The sequence below is a fragment of the Mobula hypostoma genome, chromosome 4, assembly GCF_963921235.1.
Source record: "Mobula hypostoma chromosome 4, sMobHyp1.1, whole genome shotgun sequence".
Classification (NCBI taxonomy): domain Eukaryota; kingdom Metazoa; phylum Chordata; class Chondrichthyes; order Myliobatiformes; family Myliobatidae; genus Mobula; species Mobula hypostoma.
Window position 1 is genome coordinate 24,860,260 of NC_086100.1, and position 20,122 is coordinate 24,880,381.

Consider the following 20,122-nt stretch of genomic DNA (forward strand, 5'->3'; position numbering starts at 1 on the left):
ATGGTAACGACATTGAATGTTAAGTTGGCTGATTAAATTTGCTCCTTTTGAAAATGGATGTTGTTTATCACTTCAATGGCACAACATTTACTTAGCACATTTCGACACAAACCTGAACATTCTCTGGAACTTAGTATTCACAGGTATGGATGGGCTTCATTTGTGAAAGAGTTGTGAATGGACCTGAACATTGCTCAAATATCCCCTGTAGGTTTCGCTGTTAATGTTTTCCTTCTCATCAGTGTTTACCTGAAGCAACTTGGGGCAGAAAAGATTGTGAGTCGGAGTCTCAGTCTAGCTAACCTGAGAGCCTGTTAGGATTCAAGATTCAAGTTTATTTATCACGTGTGTATCAAAACATACAGTGAGGTGGTCATTTGCATTTGCGTATAGCCCGGAGAGAGTTCGGGGAGCTGGGTTATGCACAATAGGTAGCGATTTAAACAGAGAGAGGGGAAATGGATTAAAAATTCTATATCTGAATGCGCGAAGTGTCAGAAATAAGGCGGATGAGCTTGAAGCTCAGGTGCGAATGGGTAACTATGATGTTGTTGGGATAACAGAGACATGGCTGCAGGGGGATCAGACCTGGGAATTGAATGTACAAGGGTATATGTGCTATCGAAGGGACAGAAAGGTGGGCAGAGGGGGTGGGGTGGCCCTGTTGGTGAGGAATGAGATTCAGTCCCTTGCAAGGGGGGGACATAGGATCAGGAGAAGTAGAGTCAGTGTGGATAGAACTGAGGAACAGTAAGGGCAAAAAGACCCTAATAGGTTTATCTACAGGCACCCAAACAATAGCATGGATATTGGGTGCAAGTTGAATAGGGAGTTAACAATGGCATGTGGCAAAGGAAATGTCGCAGTAGTTATGGGGGATTTCAACATGCAGGTGAACTGGGAAAATCAGGTTGGTACTGGACCCCAGGATAGGGAGTTTGTAGAGTGCCTACGGGATGCATTTTTGGAGCAGCTTGTATGAAAGCCGACCAGGGATAAGGCTATTCTGGATTTAGTGTTGTGCAATGAACAGGATTTGATAAGTGATCTTGAATTAAAGGAGCCATTAGGAGGTAGTGACCATAATATGATAAGTTTTTATCTGCAAGTTGAGAGGGCTAAGGGCAGATCAGAAGTGTCAGTATTGCTGTTGAACAAAGGAAACTATGGAGCCATGAGGGAGGGTCTGGCCAAAGTTGACTGGTCAGATATCCTAGCAGAAAAGACAGTGGAACAGCAATGGCAGGTATTCTTGGGAATAATGCACAAGGTGCAAAATCAGTTCATCCCCTGGAGAAGGAAGGATTCAAAGGGGGAAAAGTGGCCACAGTGGTTGACAAAGGAAGTCAAAGATAGCATAGCATTAAAAAAGAAGTATAACAGAGCTAAGGTGAGTGGGAAGACGGATGATTGGGAAATTTTTAAGGAGCAACCGAACTTAACTAAAAAGGTTATACAGGGAGAAAAAATGAGGTATGAATGCAAGCTAGCTAGGAATATAAAGGAGGATAGCAAAAGTTTTTTTTAGGTATGTGAAGAGAAGGAAGATAGTTAAGAACAATGTTGGGCCCTTGAAGAATGAATTGGGAGAAATTGTTATGGGAAACAGAGAAATGGCAGACGAATTTAATAAGTACTTTGGATCTGTCTTCACTAGGGAAGACACAAGCAATCTCCCAGATGTATGGATGGGCCAAGGACATAGGGTAACAGAGGAACTGAAACAGATTGACATTAGGAAGGAAACGGTGATTAGTAGACTGATGGGACTGAAGGCTAACAAATCCCCAGGTCCAGATGGTCTGCATCCTAGGGTACTAAAGGAGGTGGCGCTGGAAATTGGTGATCATTTTCCAATGTTCCTTAGATTCAGGATCAGTTCCTGAGGATTGGTGAATGGCTAATGTTATCCCACTTTTTAAGAAAGGAGAGAGGGAGAAAACAGGGAACTATCGCCCTGTTAGCCTAACATCAGTAGTGGGGAAGATGCTAGAGTCCATTATTAAAGATGAAATAGCAGCATATCTTGATAGCAGTGATAGGATTGGGCCGAGCCAGCATGGATTTACCAAGGGCAAATCATGCTTGACTAATCTATTGGAGTTTTTCGAGGATGTAACGAGGAAGATCCAGTGGATGTGGTGTACCTTGACTTTCAGAAGGCATTTGATAAGGTACCACATAGGAGATTGGTGGGTAAAATCAGAGCTCATGGCATTGGGGGGAGGATATTGACATGGATAGAAAACTGGTTGGCAGATAGAAAGCAAAGGGTAGCAGTGAATGGGTGTTTCTCGGAATGGCAGGTGGTGACTAGTGGGGTGCCACAGGGCTCGGTATTGGGACCACAGCTGTTTATGATTTACGTCAATGATTTAGAGGAAGGCATTGTGAATAACATCAGCAAGTTTGCTGATAATACTAAACTGGGTGGCAGTGTGACATGTGATGAGGATGTTAGGAGGATTCAAGGTGACTTGGATAGGCTGGGTGAGTGGGCAGAAACTTGGCAGATGGCGTTTAATGTGAATAAGTGTGAGGTTATTCATTTTGGGAGCAAGAACAGGAAGGCAGATTATTATCTGAACGGTGTGGAGTTAGGTAAAGGAGAAATACAAAGAGATCTAGGAGTACTTGTTCATCAGTCTCTGAAGGTGAATGAGTAAGTGCAGCAGGCAGTGAAGAAGGCTAATGGAATGTTGGCCTTTATTACAAAGGGAATTGAGTACAAGAGCAAGGAAATCCTTTTGCATTTGTACAGGGCCCTGGTGAGACCACACCTGGAGTATTGTGTGCAGATTTGGTCTCCAGGGTTAAGGAAGGACATCCTGGCTGTGGAGGAGGTGCAGCGTAGGTTCACTAGGTTAATTCCTGGGATGTCTGGACTGTCTTACGCAGAGAGGTTAGAGAGACTGGGCTTGTACACGCTGGAACTAAGGAGATTGAGGGGGGATCTGATTGAGACATATAAGATTATTAAGGGATTGGACAAGATAGAGGCAGGAAATATGTTCCAGATGCTGGGAGAGTCCAGTACCAGAGGGCATGGTTTAAGAATAAGGGGTAGGTCATTTAGGACAGAGTTGAGGAGGAACTTCTTCTCCCAGAGAGTTGTGGAGGTGTGGAACGCGCTGCCTCAGAAGGCAGTGGAGGCCAATTCTCTGGATGCTTTCAAGAAGGAGCTAGATAGGTATCTTATGGATAGGGGAATCAAGGGTTATGGCGACAAGGCAGGAACCGGGTATTGATAGTAGATGATCAGCCATGATCTCAGAATGGCGGTGCAGCCTCGAACGGCCGAATGGTCTACTTCTGCACCTATTGTCTATTGTCATTAACAGCCAACAGACCCAAGGGTGTGCTGCAGGCAGCCCATAAGTATTGTCACATATTCCACTGCCAACATGCTCTGAAATGGTGATGTTATAGTCCCCAATTTTTCTCCTTTTTCACTTCTCTCCATCTCTGTTGTGGCATTCCCTGATGACTCCCTCAGAGCTTCCAATATCTCACTTCCACTGGCTTCATCCTGTAAAACATTTTCTTCTGCTAGCTGACAGCTTTGTCCAATAACTGAGACTGAAGTGTTAACAAAACAACATCTTATACTGACCTATGTAAGGAGACATGACAGCAGATGATTAGCTGAAAGGAGCAAATAAAGATCTAGGGAAGGAAATCTGGAGCTTGGGGTTTTGGCAGCTAAAGACACAGTGACAGAGTTATTGAAAACAGTAACTTAAGGAGTGAATGATGAGATCACAGATTTCCTGCAAGTGTTTTAACTCTGAAGGAGGCAGCAAAAATAGAGGGTATCAGCCAAGGAGGGATTTGAAAATGAGGGAGAAAATCTTAAAATCAAGACTTTACTTGAGTTATATCTATAGAGAATAGGGTGATGGGTGAACAGGAGTTGAAATGGAATAGCATCTAAGTTCTAGGTGAGTTTAAATTTATGGATATTAATATGGTGGCCATCACTATACAATACTCAAGTGTCTTATTCTTTTTAGTTTGACGGTGGAAGTGAAAATCTGGGGAGGAATGACTCTATGGCACAAGACCAATAACTATACCTTTGTTGTCCTCCTTCTTTGACTTGTGATGCTGAGTCAGGAGCACTTGGAGAAGATTGCCATGTAACAAGGAAGAGACATGCAAGTAAAAGAAATAAGAACAATCTGGAGACTTCCAGAGTGAGGAAGTAGAAGTTTATGACAACCAAGGAGATAAGTGAGAGAGGCCCGTAAAATGAACAGCTTTCTGCGTCTGTAGAATCCAATAATTATTAAAGTAAATCCCTCCACTACGTGCAAAAAGACAGAAGTTTCCAAAACCAATGTCTTTAACTTAAATAAGGACAGTTGCAAGGTATGAAGGAAGCATTGTCTGGAATGAACTGGAAAAATAGGTAAAGATAAGATCAGTTAATGAGCAGCGATAGTCAATTATATTGCTTCCTTCAGTTAGTCCTGACGAAGGGTCTCGGCCTGAAACGTCGACTGCACCTCTTCCTACAGATGCTGCCTGGCCTGCTGCGTTCACAAGCAACTTTGATGTGTGTTGCGTCAATTATATTTTATACTTTATTGTCGCCAAACAATTGATACTAGAACGTACAATCATCACAGCGATATTTGATTCTGCGCTTCCCGCTCCCTGGATTTCAAATCGATAGTCATTATTAAAAATTTAAATTATAAATCATAAATAGAAAATAGAAAAATGGAAAGTAAGGTAGTGCAAAAAAACCGAGAGGCACGTCCGGATATTTGGAGGGTACAGCCCAGATCCGGGTCAGGATCTATTAAGCAGCTGTTTCATAAAAGCAGAAACTTATACCAACCAAAAAGATGGATTCAATGGAAAAAAATAAATCAAAAATTGGAAAAAGCTAGTGGTAGATCAGAGGACTGAGAATATTTCAGGAATCAGCATATGACTGTATGGCTGAGAACAACTCCAAAGCCATGTGCAAGTTTGCTGACCACACCACTGTCGTAGGTGGAATCAAGGGGGGTGACGAATCAGCATATAGGAGGGAGATTGAAAATCTGGCTGAATGGTGCCACGACAACAACTTCTTACTCAAAAACACGCGAAAGTCTACAGATGCTAAAAATCCAAAGCAATACACACAAAATGCTGGGGGAACTCAGTAGGTCAGGCAGCATCTATGGAAATGAATAAACAGTCAATACTTGGAGCTGAGACCCTTCTTCAAGACTGAAAAGGAAGGGGCAAGAGGCCAGAGGGGGAGAGGAAGGGCGATAGCAAGAAGGTGATAGGTGAAGACAGGTGGATTGGAATGATAAAGGGCTGGAGAGGAAGGAATCTGATAGGAGAGGAGAGTGTACCATGGGAGAAAGAGAAGAAGAAGGGGCCCAGGGGGAGGTGAAATGTGGATAAGAAGAGGTAAGAGGCCAAAGAGGGAAAAGAAGAAGAGGAGAGGATGAGGGAACATTTTTTTACTGGAAGGAGGAATCGATATTTATGCCATCAGGTTGGAGGCTATCTAGAAGGAATATAAAGTGTTGCTCCTTCACCCTGAGTGTGGCTTCATCTTGGCGGAACATGTCGGAATGGGAATAGGAACCGCTTTTGTTGGATGGAGCGGAGATGGTTGATGAAGTGGCCCTCCAATTTATGACGGGTCTCACCAATGTAGAGGAGGACACATCAGGATCATCGGATACAATAGGCAACCCCAGCAGATTTGCAGGTGAAGTGTTGCCTCACCTAGAAGGACTGTTTGGGGAATAGAATAGAAGTGAAAGAGGAGGTGAATGGGCAGATGTAGCACCTAGTCCATTTGCAGGGATAAGAGCCGGAAGGGAGATTAGAGGGGGATGACAAATGGACAAGGAATCAGGGAGGGAGCAATCTCTGTGGAAAGTGGAGACAGAGGGGGAGGTAAAGATATGTTTAGTTGTAGGATCCTTTTGGAAATGGCAGAAGTTGCAGAGGCTGTTAGGTAAGGATAAGAGGAACTCTATCACTGTTAAGGTGGCAGGAAGATAGGGTGAGCACGGATGTCCAGGAAATGGAGGAGATGTGGGTGAGGGCAGCATCAATGGTGGAGGAAGGGAAACCCATTCATTTAAGAAGGAGAGTGTCCTGGAAGGGAAAGCCGTGTCCTGGAAACAGATGTGGCGGAGATGAAGGAGCTGAGAAAAAGAATAACATTTTTACAGAAGATGGGGTGGGAAGAGGTATAGTCAAGATATCTGTTAGATTCGGTTGGTTTATAAAAGATGTGCGTTAACAGTTTGTCTCCAGAGATAGAGCCAAAGAGATCGAGAAAGGGGAGGGAGGTGTCAGAAATGAACCAAGTGAAGCTAAGGGCAGGGTGGAAGTTAGAGGCAATGTTGATGAAATTGTTGAGCTCAGCATGGATGCACGAAGCAGTACCAGTGCAGTCATCAATGTAGTGAAAGAAGATTTGAGGGGCATTACCGGGGAAGGCTTGGACCATGGACTGTTCTGCGTAGCTAATGAAGAGGCAAGCGTGGCTGGGGCCCACGGCTATCCCTAAAGTCTGGAGAAAGTGTGAGGAGCCAAAGGAAAAATTGTTGAGGGTGAGGACCAGTTCTGCCAGATGGTGGAAGGGAAATGGTTGATTCTTTTATTGAGAAAGAAGAAACCTCTGACTCAACATCAACAAGACCAAGAAGCTGATTATTGACTTCAGGAAAAGGAAACCAGAGCCAGTCCATGACCCATTCCTTATCAGGTGATCAGAAGTGGAGAGGGTCAGCAACTTTAAATTCCTTGGTGTTATTATTTCAGAGGACCTGACCTTGGCCCAGCACGCAAGTACAATTACAAAGAAAACACAGCTGCACCTCCGTTTCCTTAGGAGTTTGCAAAGATTTGGCATGACTTTTAAACTTCGACAAACTTCTATAGATATACAGCAGAGAGTATATTGACTGGCTGCATCACAGCCTGGTATAGAAACACCATTATCCATCAATGGAAAATCTTACAAAAAGTAGTGGATATGGCCCAGTCCATCACAGGTAAAGACCTTCCCACTACTGAGCACATCTACAGAAAGCGTTGTTGCAAGAAAGCAGCATTCATCATCAGGGACCCCCAGCACCCAGGACATGCTCTTTTCTTGCTACTGCCATCAGGAAGAAGGTACAAGAGCCTCAGGACCCGCACCACCAGGTTCAAGAGCAGCCCTCAATCATCAGGCTCTTGAGCCAGAACAGAAAACTCCGTCTAGCGGAATTAGTCCTTACTCTTAATAATTTCTCCTTTGGCTCCTCCCACTTCTTCCAAACTAAAGGTGTAGCCATGGGTACCCGTATGGGTCCCAACTATACCTGCCTTTTTGTTGGCTTTGTGGAACAATCTATGTTCCAAACCTATTGTGGTATCTGACCCCCACTTTTCCTTTGCTACATCGATGACTGCATTGGCGCTGCTTCCTGCAGGCGTGCTGAGCTCGTTGACATCATTAACTTTGCCTCCAACTTTCACCCTGCCCTCAAATTTACCTGGTCCATTTCTGACACCTCCCTCCCCTTTCTTGATCTTTCTGTCTCAATCTCTGGAGACAGCTTATCTACTGATGTCTACTATAAGCCTACTGACTCTCACAGCTATCTGGACTATTCCTCTTCTCACCCTGTCTCTTGCAAAAATGCCATCCCCTTCTCACAATTCCTCCGTCTCTGCCGCATCTGCTCTCAGGATGAGGCTTTTCATTCCAGGACGAGGGAGATGTCCTCCTTTTTTAAAGAAAGGGGCTTCCCTTCCTCCATCATCAACTCTGCTCTCAAACGCATCTCCCCCATTTCACGCACATCTGCTCTCACTCCATCCTCCCGCCACCTCACTAGGAATAGGGTTCCCCTGGTCCTCACCTACCACCCTACCAGCCTCCGGGTCCAACATATAATTTTCCGTAACTTCCGCCACCTCCAACGGGATCCCACCACTAAGCACATCTTTCCCTCCCCCGTCTCTCTGCTTTCCGCAGGGATCGCTCCCTATGCGACTCCCTTGTCCATTCATTCCCCCCATCACTCCCCACCGATCTCCCTCCTGGCACTTATCCTTGTAAGCCAAACAAGTGTTACACATGCCCTTACACTTCCTCCCTCGCTACCATTCAGAGCCCCAGACAGTCCTTCCAGGTGAGGCGACACTTCACCTGTGAGTCGGCTGGGGTGATATACTGCGTCCGGTGCTCCCGATGTGGCCTTTTATATATTGGCGAGACCCGACGCAGACTGGGAGACCGCTTTGCTGAACACCTACGCTCTGTCCGCCAGAGAAAGCAGGATCTCCCAGTGGCCACACATTTTAATTCCACATCCATTCCCATTCTGACAATGTATATCCACGGCCTCCTCTACTGTAAAGATGAAGCCACACTCAGGTTGGAGGAACAACACCTTATATTCTGTCTGGGTAGTTTCCAACCTGATGGCATGAACATTGACTTCTCTAACTTCTGCTAATGCCCCACCTCCCCCTCGTACCCCATCCGTTATTTATTTATATACACACATTCATTTTCCCTCTCTCCTTTTTCTCCCTCTGTCCCTCTCACTATACCCCTTGCCCATCCTCTGGTTTTCCCCCCTCCCCCTTTTCCTTCTCCCTGGGCCTCCTGTCCCATGATCCTCTCATATCTCTTTTGCCTATCACCTGTCCAGCTCTTGGCTCCATCCCTCCCCCTCCTGTCTTCTCCTATCATTTTGGATATCCCCCTCCCCCTCCCACTTTCAAATCTCTCACTAGCTCTTCCTTCAGTTAGTCCTGACGAAGGGTCTCGGCCTGAAACGTTGACTGCACCTCTTCCTAGAGATGCTGCCTGGCCTGCTGCGTTCACCAGCAACTTTGATGTGTGTTGCTTGAAATTCCAGCATCTGCAGATTTCCTCGTGTTTGCGACAGAAAACTTCTCTCAACCTCACTCACCCCGTCACTGAATTATTTCCACAACCTATGGACTCACTTTCAAGAACTTTTCATCTCATGTTCTCAATATTTGTTGTTTGTTTATTTATTATTATCATTCCTTTCTTTTTATAGTTGCAGTTTGTTGCCCTGGTTGAACACCCAATTTGGTGCGATCTTTCACTGATTCTGTTACGGTTATTATTTTATTATGGATTTATTATGCCTGCAAGAAAATGAATCTCAGGGTTGAATATGGTGACATATAGGTACTTTGATAATAACTTACCTTGAATTTTGATGTGAGAACATAAAAGGTAATTCAAAAGTAGAAAATTGATTATGGGAGTAAACTGTGAAGTGAAATCAAAACAAGCAGCATGAGTTTCTGTGGTGTACAAAGTGAGAGGGGGTAATTAAGGTAAGTGAGGGAACCCTGGAAAGTGTGACTGCAGAATTAATAACAGGAGCCAAGTAAATATTTGTTTAAGGCCACACACATCAAAGTTGCTGGTGAATGCAGCAGGCCAGGCAGCATCTCTAGGAAGAGGTGCAGTTGACGTTTCAGGCCGAGACCCTTCGTCAGGCCACTTGCTTTGCAGTGCAGAATACTATGAATACTGCAAGGTTATCAGACTGACTCTTTTCAAATAGAAATCCCTATCATGAGAGATATAACATTAGAGGAACAATGGAACTAAAAGTAGACAAGTCACTGGAATCTAATGGTCTGTGTCCAAGGGCGTTAAGTAACATGGCTGCGGAAACGGTATTGCCATTCGTTGAAGTTTTAACAAAACTCGTTGAGTTTCGGCTGAGTACTGAGTGTTTGGATAAGTGAAGTCAATGCCCAAGAGAGGAAGAAGAAGTCAAGAAGCCAGTTAAATTTAGCGTCTGTTGTTAGGAAGAGAATGGAGCCTGCAGTCAAGAAAGAAATAGTCAGTCATTTAGAAAAGCTATGTAGAATCAAATTATGTCAATGGTTAATGAAAGGAAAATCATGTTTGACAAATTTTCTAGAGTTGTTTGGGATATAAAAGCAGAATTGATAGAGGGGAAACTGTCAAGAAGACATTCATAAACAGCTAACGCACAAGACAAGGTCTCACGGTATTGGGGGAAGCATGCTAACATGGTTTGAAGACTGCTTATCACATAGATGTCAACGAGTTAAAATAACTCTGGTCTTTTTAAGACTGGAGAAACAAATGTAGTTAGCTGTCCCAAGGATTATTCTTAGGCCCACACTGATACTGTATTAATTAATGAATAATACTATCTTAATGTAACAGAGTGTAAGATTTTTTAATTTGCTGGGGTTATGAAAATAGGTAGGAGAAACATGCTAGAATGAGTATATTTGAACCCTTGTGGGACGTAAATAGGTTGAATGACCAAGCAAAAACTTTGCAATTGAAGTTTACTTCAGGAAAATATGAAGTCTTATATTTTGGTATGCCAAGTCCCAAGGCAAACAATTGTCTAAATGGATACGCTGTAAGTTACAAATGAGTGGAGAACGGAGAGATTTAGGTGTTCTTCTGCATGAGATACAGGAAGTACCCTCACCACCAGGTTCAGGTTCAGTTACCTTATAACTTCACTCACCTCAATTGTGAACTGATTGCACAGTCTACAGATCCACCAGACTCACTTTCAAGGACTTTACAACTCATGTTCTCAATATTATTTGATTTCTTTTTTACTTGTACAATTTAACTCCTTTTGCACATGTCTTTGTTTACATATAGATTTTTGTAAATTATGTTATTTCTTTGTTTTCCTGTAAATGTCTGCAAGAAAATGAATTTCAAGGTGGGATATGATAACGCGCATACATACACACACACACACGCACACACGGAGTCTATATACGTATCTGTGTGACACACACACACAAACATTTTGATAATAAATTTCCTTTGACTTTGAAACGCACAAGGAGTAATTAACAAGGCCAATGGCACATTAAACTTAATGGCTTTGAAGTTGGTACTTTAAAAATGGGAACTCATATTACAATTGTAAGTTGTTGATGGTGGGGTAACACTTGGAGTGTTATATACAGTTCTGATTCTTTTACTTTAGAGAGTGTGTATTAGAATCAGGAGGCAATTCAGAAGATTACTGGGCTAATTTCTGGAATGATGGAGATCCCATATCATAAAGGACTATGAAAGTCAGACCTGTGTTCTTCAGAGTTTCAAAGAATGAAGGATAATCTTATTTAAAAATACATGATCCTGAGGGGTAATAGGAGGAATGACAAGTTAAATGTTTTCAGAAAGGCAGAGGTTCCCAGCCTTTTTTTCTGCCATGAACCACTACCATTAACCAAGGTTGCAAACTCCCGCACTAAGGACATGGAGTTATAAGGTATAGCAGCAATCACATAAACTAAGGTGCACAGGTATTTCTTTTCACAGAAGGTGTTACGTATGTGGTGTTCTGTAGCTCAGGGCATTGTGGAGTTAGCACACAGTAGCTACCTCTGTTTAAAGGGGAAGTAAAAACATTTTTGAAAGAATCAGGAATTTTGTGTTATCAGGATCTGGCACAGAACAAGATGAGGCCCGGGGTAGATCACCTGCAAACATAATGAACAGGACAGGACTGAGGAGCCAGTGATCAAGTCCTGTTCCTATTTTCTTGTGTTCCTCCATCGTTCCTTTTCGTAGATGTAACCAAAATTAATATTTTTATTTTGCAGCTTTTTGAATTCATGAATTTTATGGCTGAGAACTTCATCTTCTGTTACATGGGAGTTGCCCTGTTCACCTACCAGAACCACATCTTCAATGCCCTCTTCATATTTGGAGCCTTTGTATCCTTTGGCTAAACAACATTTTGTTATGGTCTCGTGGTTTTTTTTAATATTTGGGAAAAATGGAAGTGATTGGTGATCAATTCAACTGCAGTGACATTTAGAACATAGAACAGTACAGCACAGTAAAATCCGATGGCCCACAGTGTTCAGCTACCCAATCTAGTACTTCTCGCCAGCATAACCCTCCATTTTTCTTTTCATTCATCTGCCGGAATTTGTCTAAAGCTTTTAACAAAATAAGTATGGCTCATTTTGCTTCTTCAAGGTATAAAGCAAATAAGGATGACCATTAAACTTAGAAGTATTAGACTGGTCCAAGAGATAGAAACCATAGAAAAACTACAGCACAGAAACAGGCCTTTTGGCCCTTCTCGGCTGTGCTGAACCATTTTCTGCCTAGTCCCACTGACCTACGCACAGACCATATCCCTCCATACACCTCCCATCCATGTATCTGTCCAATTTATTCTTAAATGTTAAAAAAGAACTCGCATTTACCACCTCATCTGGCAGCTCATTCCACACTCCCACCACTCTCTGTGTGAAAAAGCCCCCCCCCTAATGTTCCCTTTAAACTTTTCCCCCTTCACTGTTAACCCATGTCCTCTGTCTTTTTTTCTCCCCTTGCCTCAGTGGAAAAAGCCTGCTTGCATTCACTCTATCTATACCCATCATAATTTTATATACCTCTATCAAATCTCCCCTCATTCTTCTACGCTTCAGGGAATAAACTCCTAACCTCTTCAACCTTTCTCTGTAACTGAGTTTCTCAAGTCCTGGCAACATCCTTGTAAACCTTTTCTGCACTCTCTCAACCTTATTAATATCCTTCCTGTAATTTGGTGACCAAAACTGAACACAGTACTCCAGATTCGGCCTCACCAATCCCTTATACAACCTCATCATGACATTCCAGCTCTTATACTCAATACTTTGATTAATAAAGGCCAATGTGCCAAAAGCTCTCTTTACGACCCTATCTACCTGTGACGCCACTTTTAGGGAATTTTGTATCTGTATTCCCAGATCCCTCTGTTCCACTGCACTCCTCAGTGCCTTACCATTAACCCTGTATGTTCTACGTTGGTTTGTTCTTCCAACGTGCAATACCTCACACTTGTCAGTATTAAACTCCATCTGCCATTTTTCAGCCCATTTTTCCAGCTGGTCCAAGTCCCTCTGCAGGCTCTGAAAACCTTCCTCACTGTCTCCAATCTTTGTATCATCAGCAAACTTGCTGATCCAATTTACCACATTATCATCCAGATCATTGATATAGATGACAAATAACAATGGACCCAGCACTGATCCCTGTGGCACACCACTAGTCACAGGCCTCCACTCGGAGAAGCAGTCCTCTACTACCACTCTTTGGCTTTTTCCATTGAGCCAATGTCTAATCCAATTTACCACCTCTCCATGTATACCTAGCGACTGAATTTTCCAAACTAACCTCCCATGCGGGACCTTGTCGAAGGCCTTACTGAAGTCCATGTAGACAACGTCCACTGCCTTCGTTTCATCCACTTTCCTGGTAACCTCCTCAAAAAACTCCAATAGATTGGGCAAACGTGACCTACCACGCACAAAGCCATGTTGACTGTCCCTAATAGGTCCCTGTCGATCCAAATGCTTGTAGATTCTGTCTTTTAGTACTCCCTCCAATAACTTACCCACTACCGACGTCAAACTTACTGGCCTATGATTTCCCGGATTACTTTTGGATCCTTTTTTAAACAACGGAACAACATGAGCCATTCTCCAATCCTCCGGCACCTCACCCATAGACACCGACATTTTAAATATATCTGCCAAGGCCCCTGCAATTTCAACACTAGTCTCCTTCAAGGTCCGAGGGAATACCCTGTCAGGTCCTGGGGATTTATCCACTTTAATTTGCCTCAAGATAGCAAGCACCTCCTCCTTTTCAATCTGTACAGTTTCCATGATCTCACTACTTGTTTCCCTTAATTCCATAGACTTCATGCCAGTTTCTTTAGTAAATACAGATGCAAAAAACCCACTTAGGATCTCCCCCATTTCTTTTGGTTCCGCACATAGCCGACCACCCTGATCTTCTAGAGGACCAATTTTATCCCTTACAATCCTTTTACTCTTAATATACCTGTAAAAGCTCTTTGGATTATCCTTCACTTTGACTGCCAAGGCAATCTCATGTCTTCTTTTAGCCCTCCTGATTTCCTTCTTAAGTATTTTCTTGCACTTTTTATACTCCTCAAGCACCTTATTTACTCTGTTTCCTATACATTTCATACAACTCTCTCTTCTTCTTTATCAGAGTTGCAATATCCCTTGAGAACCAAGGTTCCTTATTCCTATTCACTTTGCCTTTAATCCTGACAGGAACATATAAGCTTTGCACTCTCAAAATTTCTCCTTTGAAGGCTTCCCACTTACTGATCACATCCTTGCCAGAGAACAACCTGTCCCAATCCATGTTTTTCATGAGATTCAGAAGCAGTTAATGGAGAGATGGAAGAGACTGAGAAGGAAATAGTCTCCTCAGCTCAGGGAGGACTCGAACCAAGTGAAACCACAAAGAATGGGAGCAGAACAACAATAAATTGTATTAATAAATCACATTTTACATAGTAGAACATTTCAATATGTTTCACGGGGGCTTTATCCATTTGACTCATTTGATGGAAAAAAACACTGGCAGGGAATGGCTGGAATTTCTGGAAGCAATTTGGAAGGCACGGGACATATACTGTACATCCGAAGAGGAAGAAGTATTCTAAAGGAAAGATGACACAACCATGGCTAACAAGAGAGGTCAAAGCAAACATAAAAGCCAAAGAGAGGCATATAATACAACAAAAATTAATGGGGAGTTAGAGGATTGGGAAGCTTTTAAAAACCAACAGAAGGCAACAAAAAAGTCATTGAGAAGGTAAAGATGGAATATGAAAGTAAGCTGGCCAATAATATTAAAGGGGATACCAAAAGTTTCTTCAGATACATAAAGTGTAAAAGAGAGGCGAGAGTGGATATTCGACCACTGCAGACAATGCTGGAGAGGTAGTAATGGGGGACAATGAACTGAATGAGTATTTTGCATCAGTCCACTATGGAAGACACTATCAGTATGGTGGAAGTTCCAGGTGTCAGGGGTCATGAAGTATGTGAAGTTACCATAACTGGAGAGAAGGTTCTTGGGAAACTGAAAGGTCTGAAGGTTGATAAGCCACCTGGACCAGATGGTGTACAACCCAGGGTTCTGAAAGAGGTGCTGAAGAGATTGTGGAGGCATTGGTAATGATCTTCAAGAATCACTAGCTTCTGGAAGACTGGAAAATTATAAGTATCACTCCACTCTTCAGGAAGGGAAAGAGGGCAGAAGAAAGGAAATTATAGGCCAGTTAATCTGACCTCTGGTTGGGAAGATGTTGGAGTCAATTATTAAGGGTGAGGTGTCGAGATACTGAGAAGCACATGATAAAATAGGCTGTAGTCAGCATGGTTTCCTCAAGGGAAAATCTTGCCTAAAAAATCTGTTGGAATTCTTTGAAAAAATATCAAGCAGGATAAACAAAGGAGAATCGGTTGATGTTCTGTACTTGGATTTTCAAAAGGCCTTCGACAAGTTGCCACATATGAAGCTGCTTATCAAGCTACAAGCCCATGGTATTACAGGAATCACTCTAGCATGGATAAGGCAATGGCTGACTGGCAGGAGGCAAAGAGTAGGAATAAAGGGAGACTTTTCTGGTTGGCTGCCGGTGACTAGTGCTGTCCCACACGGGTCTGTGCTGGGACCGATTCTTTTTACATTATATGTCAATGATTTGGATGATGGAATTGATTGTTATGTTGCTATGTTTGCAGACAATATGAAGATAGGTGGAGGGGCAGGCTGTTCTGAGGAAGTAGAGAGGCTACAGAAGGATAGGCAGATTAGAAAAGGCAAAGAAATGGCAAATGGAATACAGTGTTGGGAAGTGTATGGTCATGCACTTTGGTGGATGAAATGAAAGGGTTGACAATTTTCTAAGTGCAGAGAAAATACCAAAAACTGAGGCACAAAGTGACTTGTGCAGGATTCCCTAAAGGTTAACTTACAGGTTGAGCCTGTGTGTGGAAGGCAAATGCAATGTTAGCATTCATTTCAAGAGGACTGGAATATAAAAGCAAGAATGTAATGTTGAAACTTTATAAAACACTAGTGAGGCCTCGGAGTATTGTGAGCAGTATTGGGCACCTTGTCTTAGAAAGGGTGTGCTGAAACTGGAGAGGGTTCAAAGGAGGTTCACAAAAATGATTCCAGGATTGAATGGCTTGTCATATGAAGAGCATTTGATGGCTCTGGGCCTGTATTCACTAGAATTCAGAAGAATGAGGAGTGACCTAATTGAATGGTGAAAGGTCTCGATAGAGTGGTGTGGAGAGGATGTTTCTTTTGGTGGGAGAGCCTAAGACCAGAGGACATGCCTCAGAATAGAGCGCCGTCTTTTTAGAATGGAGATGAGGAGGAATTTCTTTAGCCAGAGAGTGGTGAATCTCTGGAATTTTTTGCCACAAGCAGCTGCAGAGGCCATGTCTTTGAGTATATTTAAGGCAGAGGTTGATTCTTGAATGGTCAGGGCATGAAGGGATACAGGGGAAAGGCAAGCGATTGGGGCTGAGAGGAAAATTGGATCAGCCACGATGAAATGGCAGAGCAAACTCAAGGGGCCAAATAGCCTAATTCTACGCCTATATCTTATGGTCTCTGAGACACACACAACAAAGGAATGAAAACACGCTATCAAATATTTGGTCAAAAAAGTTTACGGAGGACATTATAGCATAAACCAGTAGAGAGTCAGAGAGGTTATGGAGAGAACTTCACAGAAGGGTATCTGACTGTCATGAAAGGTGAAACAATTAAACCATTGTGCACCTGAGATCAGAATGTTACAATCACTATATTCATATGTGCTAAAATCCTGATCTCAGAATGACTTTGTATAGGGGGTGAAAGAAAATTATAGGGAACATCATCAAAAAATATGTCCTTCACTTCATAGCTCAGTTACTGAGAGATATTTAATGGATTTTTGACCTTAATTAGGTCAAAGTTTCTTTTTTAGGAAGTCAACATTTCTATTGGCATTATGGAAGGTTCCTATTTCTATGGACTGTGACTTTGTAATTGCTATGGAAAGCAGAACTCTAACCTGATTTATGAGGCTCCCTTCATTGTGACTCAAAGATTATTTCTAATTTGACTGCTTCGATGTAGAGGCCAGGATGACTGGAAGATAATAGTATTTCTTTTTGTCAGTCTGCGTGTACAGTTGCCACAAAGTGAGCAATCCATTGTATCAAAAGCTGTACAGTCGAACAGTAATTAGATCAGAATGGGGAAATAACAATGCCTGGCTCACTGGATGCATTGTTTAAATCAAATTCCCAGAGCAACATTTCAAAGAGTATATTTTTTAATTAAAACTAATCCACCAGGTCCCTCAATAATTTTGTTTCTTTGTTGGCTAAATTAAGAATTTTTACAGTATGTCCCTTTAGGCCAAGGCTACAGTTATTCCAGCCATTTATCAGGATTTGCATTTTTATATAGTGCTTTATCTTATTGTTCCAAAGCATCATAAACTATTGCATATAAACTGATAGCTACATTAATTCAGTACCCTTTATATTGGAGGCAGTGCAGAACACTTAACATTTGGCAGAGGCAAAGGTACACAAATGCAGAATGATTTTGCAATAGTCCAAATAAATATTTACAGAAAAAAAAATTGTCAGGATCTTTAAACATATTTTTCTTTACTTTTATTGCATAAGTGGAAAACTAAGCTTAAGATGTTCATCTAAAATAGCTAAAATTTGAGGTTGATAATTCTTTAAGATACTTAAATAATAGACTGCAGAATCAGTTAGTTATCCACCCATTATATAGTTCTGTCAAAATTGAGAAGATGGTATCCTCTTCTTTCTTGAGGGAATGCAGATGTTTTGTGTCTGTCTTTGGGATTAGAATTGTCGCATTGCTCTGGCAAGCAGTTGGTCAATCAATGGAACAGCTCCCATGAAGTGAAGTGGCTAGTATTGATTAATTCAGATGTGAATAAAATAGATACCTTTCAGGAGTAAATATCTGGAGACGTGGGATGTGAATGATTTAAGACACAACATCTGCTGAGGATGATAAGCTTGTCAAGGCTGAGTGACTTTGGATCTTTGGTTTCCAAAGCTCTCCATCACCCAGGGTTCCCTGCATCATTCCTTAGCCCATTACTGACTAACTGAGAGACATCGATTGCTACAAATAAGTCATCAGTTCCAGCCAAGATGGAAAAAGGAGAACCTTTTGGTATTTCATATTTTTCCATAATGCAGAAACACGTTTTAGCTCATAAGCAAAATCAGCTTTCATGAGCTACATAGCTTTTATTTCAGTTAAGGTTCAGAACTGTTCTAAATTATCTAAATGACTGCATGAGGTACTCTTAAATAATTACATTTTAAATGAATAGGAGTCTTGAAAGAATGTTGATGTTCCAAAAAGTATTTAAAATAAGAAATCTCCCTGATGACATAAAATAAACCAGAGACTGCTTTTAATAAGTTCCATGTTCTTCACATCTCCCTTTAAATGTGAATCGCTTGCAACTGGGCTGTAAGCAACATGAATCTGCCCTTATCATCTTGAGGCAGCGCTGGAGGAATTAGCTTGCAGTCAACACCTACCAATATTCAGCTACTTTCAACATCCAGCTTTTCGTTAACTCAAAATCTGTGTTCGGTGTGAATTTGTAGGTGCATCATCTAGTCATGACCACAAAGGATCCAACTCCACAGGCGTAAAATTTAGCTTGTGAAGTCAAATGTAAGCACTGTAGCCTACTTTTGAACTTGGACCATTAAGACTAATCATTTTCTTTTGAGTTTGATCTGGGTTTTGAAGTAAGACAAATTGCTAAAACTATTTTCATCAAGTTCCTGCAGGTTTCCTTTTGTGGGGAAGTAATGTTTCAGAATAGAGGTGTGGCGTCAAGGAAGAACTTCTTTTTCTCAGAGGATCGTAAATGTCTGGAATTCCATAATCCCGAGACCTTTGGGGGATTGACTTAAACTGAATTTATTTAAATCTTATATCCATCCCACAACGCAAGGGAGTAAAAATCTTTGCGTTATGACTCCGTCGCAATGCTCAGTCATGTGAATTTACAGTCTTGTAGAAAGAAGCTGTCCCGTAGACTGTTGGGCCTGGCCTTAATGCTGCAGTGCCATTTGCCAGAAGGAAGCAGCTGAAGCAGTTTATGGTTGGGGTGACTGGTGCCCCGATGATCTTCTGGGCCTTCTTTATGCACCTGCTGCTGTAAGTGTCCTCATTGGAGGGAAGTTCACATCCACAGATACGCTGGGCTGTCCGTACCACTCTCTGCAGTGCCCAGCGATCAAGGTTGGTGCAATTCCCGTACCAGCCAGTGATACAGCCAGTCAAGATTCTCTCTATGGTGAAGGTCTTGAGCACTTGGGGGCTCATGCTGAACTTCTTCAGTCGCCTGAGGTGGAAAAGATGCTGTTGTGCATCTTTTGCCACACCGTCAGTGTGTACAGTCCAGGTGAGATCTTCGGTGATGTGTATGCCGAGAAATTTGAAACTATTCATGCTCTCAACTGCAGTCCCGTTGATGTTGATTGGGGTAAGCCTGTCTCTGTTCCTCCTGAAATCCACGATCAGCTCTTTTGTTTTCTGGACATTGAGGAAGAGGTTCTTATCTTGGCACCACTGTGTCAAGGTGTTAACCTCTTCTCTGTAGGCTGTCTCGTCACTACTAGAAATAAGGCCAATCAACGTTGATGAACCATTGATTATGTTCCTGGTCAGGGTAGACTGATATTTGTTCTTTCAGGCTGTTAGGGATCGTAGTAAAAAGCCAACAAAGTGGAGAAGCTAAGGTCAGATCAGCTGCAATGGCTCAAAGGTTGATATGGCCCATTCATGATCTAAAACATTATGTTCCTCCAAGTTAATAACAATCCCTCCACTAATCTCCACAGATTTTGTACCCTGAGGTATTTATCCTTACAGTGGTACATTAGCATACTATTGGAAAGTAGTGGCACTGTGAACCCCCAACATTCACCCTAGACGCTGTGGCTCAGACTAAACGCTGGAATATACACTCAGAGGCTACTTTATTAGGTAAAGGATTTGAACCCAGTGTGATCTTCTGCTGCTGTAACCCATCCACTTTAAGGTTTGGAGCTTTCAAAGATGCTCTTCTGCACACCACTGTTGTACACATGTGGATCTTTGAGTTACTGTTGCCTTCCCGTCAACTTGAACAAGTCTCTCATTAACGAGGCATTTTCAATCACAGAACTGCCACTTAACTGGATTTTATTT

At 42.3% G+C, this 20,122-nt stretch overlaps 1 protein-coding gene across 1 annotated transcript in view; it reads left to right on the plus strand.

Annotated features, from left to right (window-relative positions):
* LOC134345172 (sodium/hydrogen exchanger 9-like) overlaps nucleotides 1-20,122 on the plus strand; it is a 585,864-nt gene that overhangs the window by 310,356 nt on the left and 255,386 nt on the right. The window contains exon 10 of the mRNA XM_063045405.1: nucleotides 11,629-11,742. Coding sequence (XP_062901475.1) covers nucleotides 11,629-11,742 — 114 coding nt within the window. The remainder of the gene's footprint in view (nucleotides 1-11,628; nucleotides 11,743-20,122) is intronic.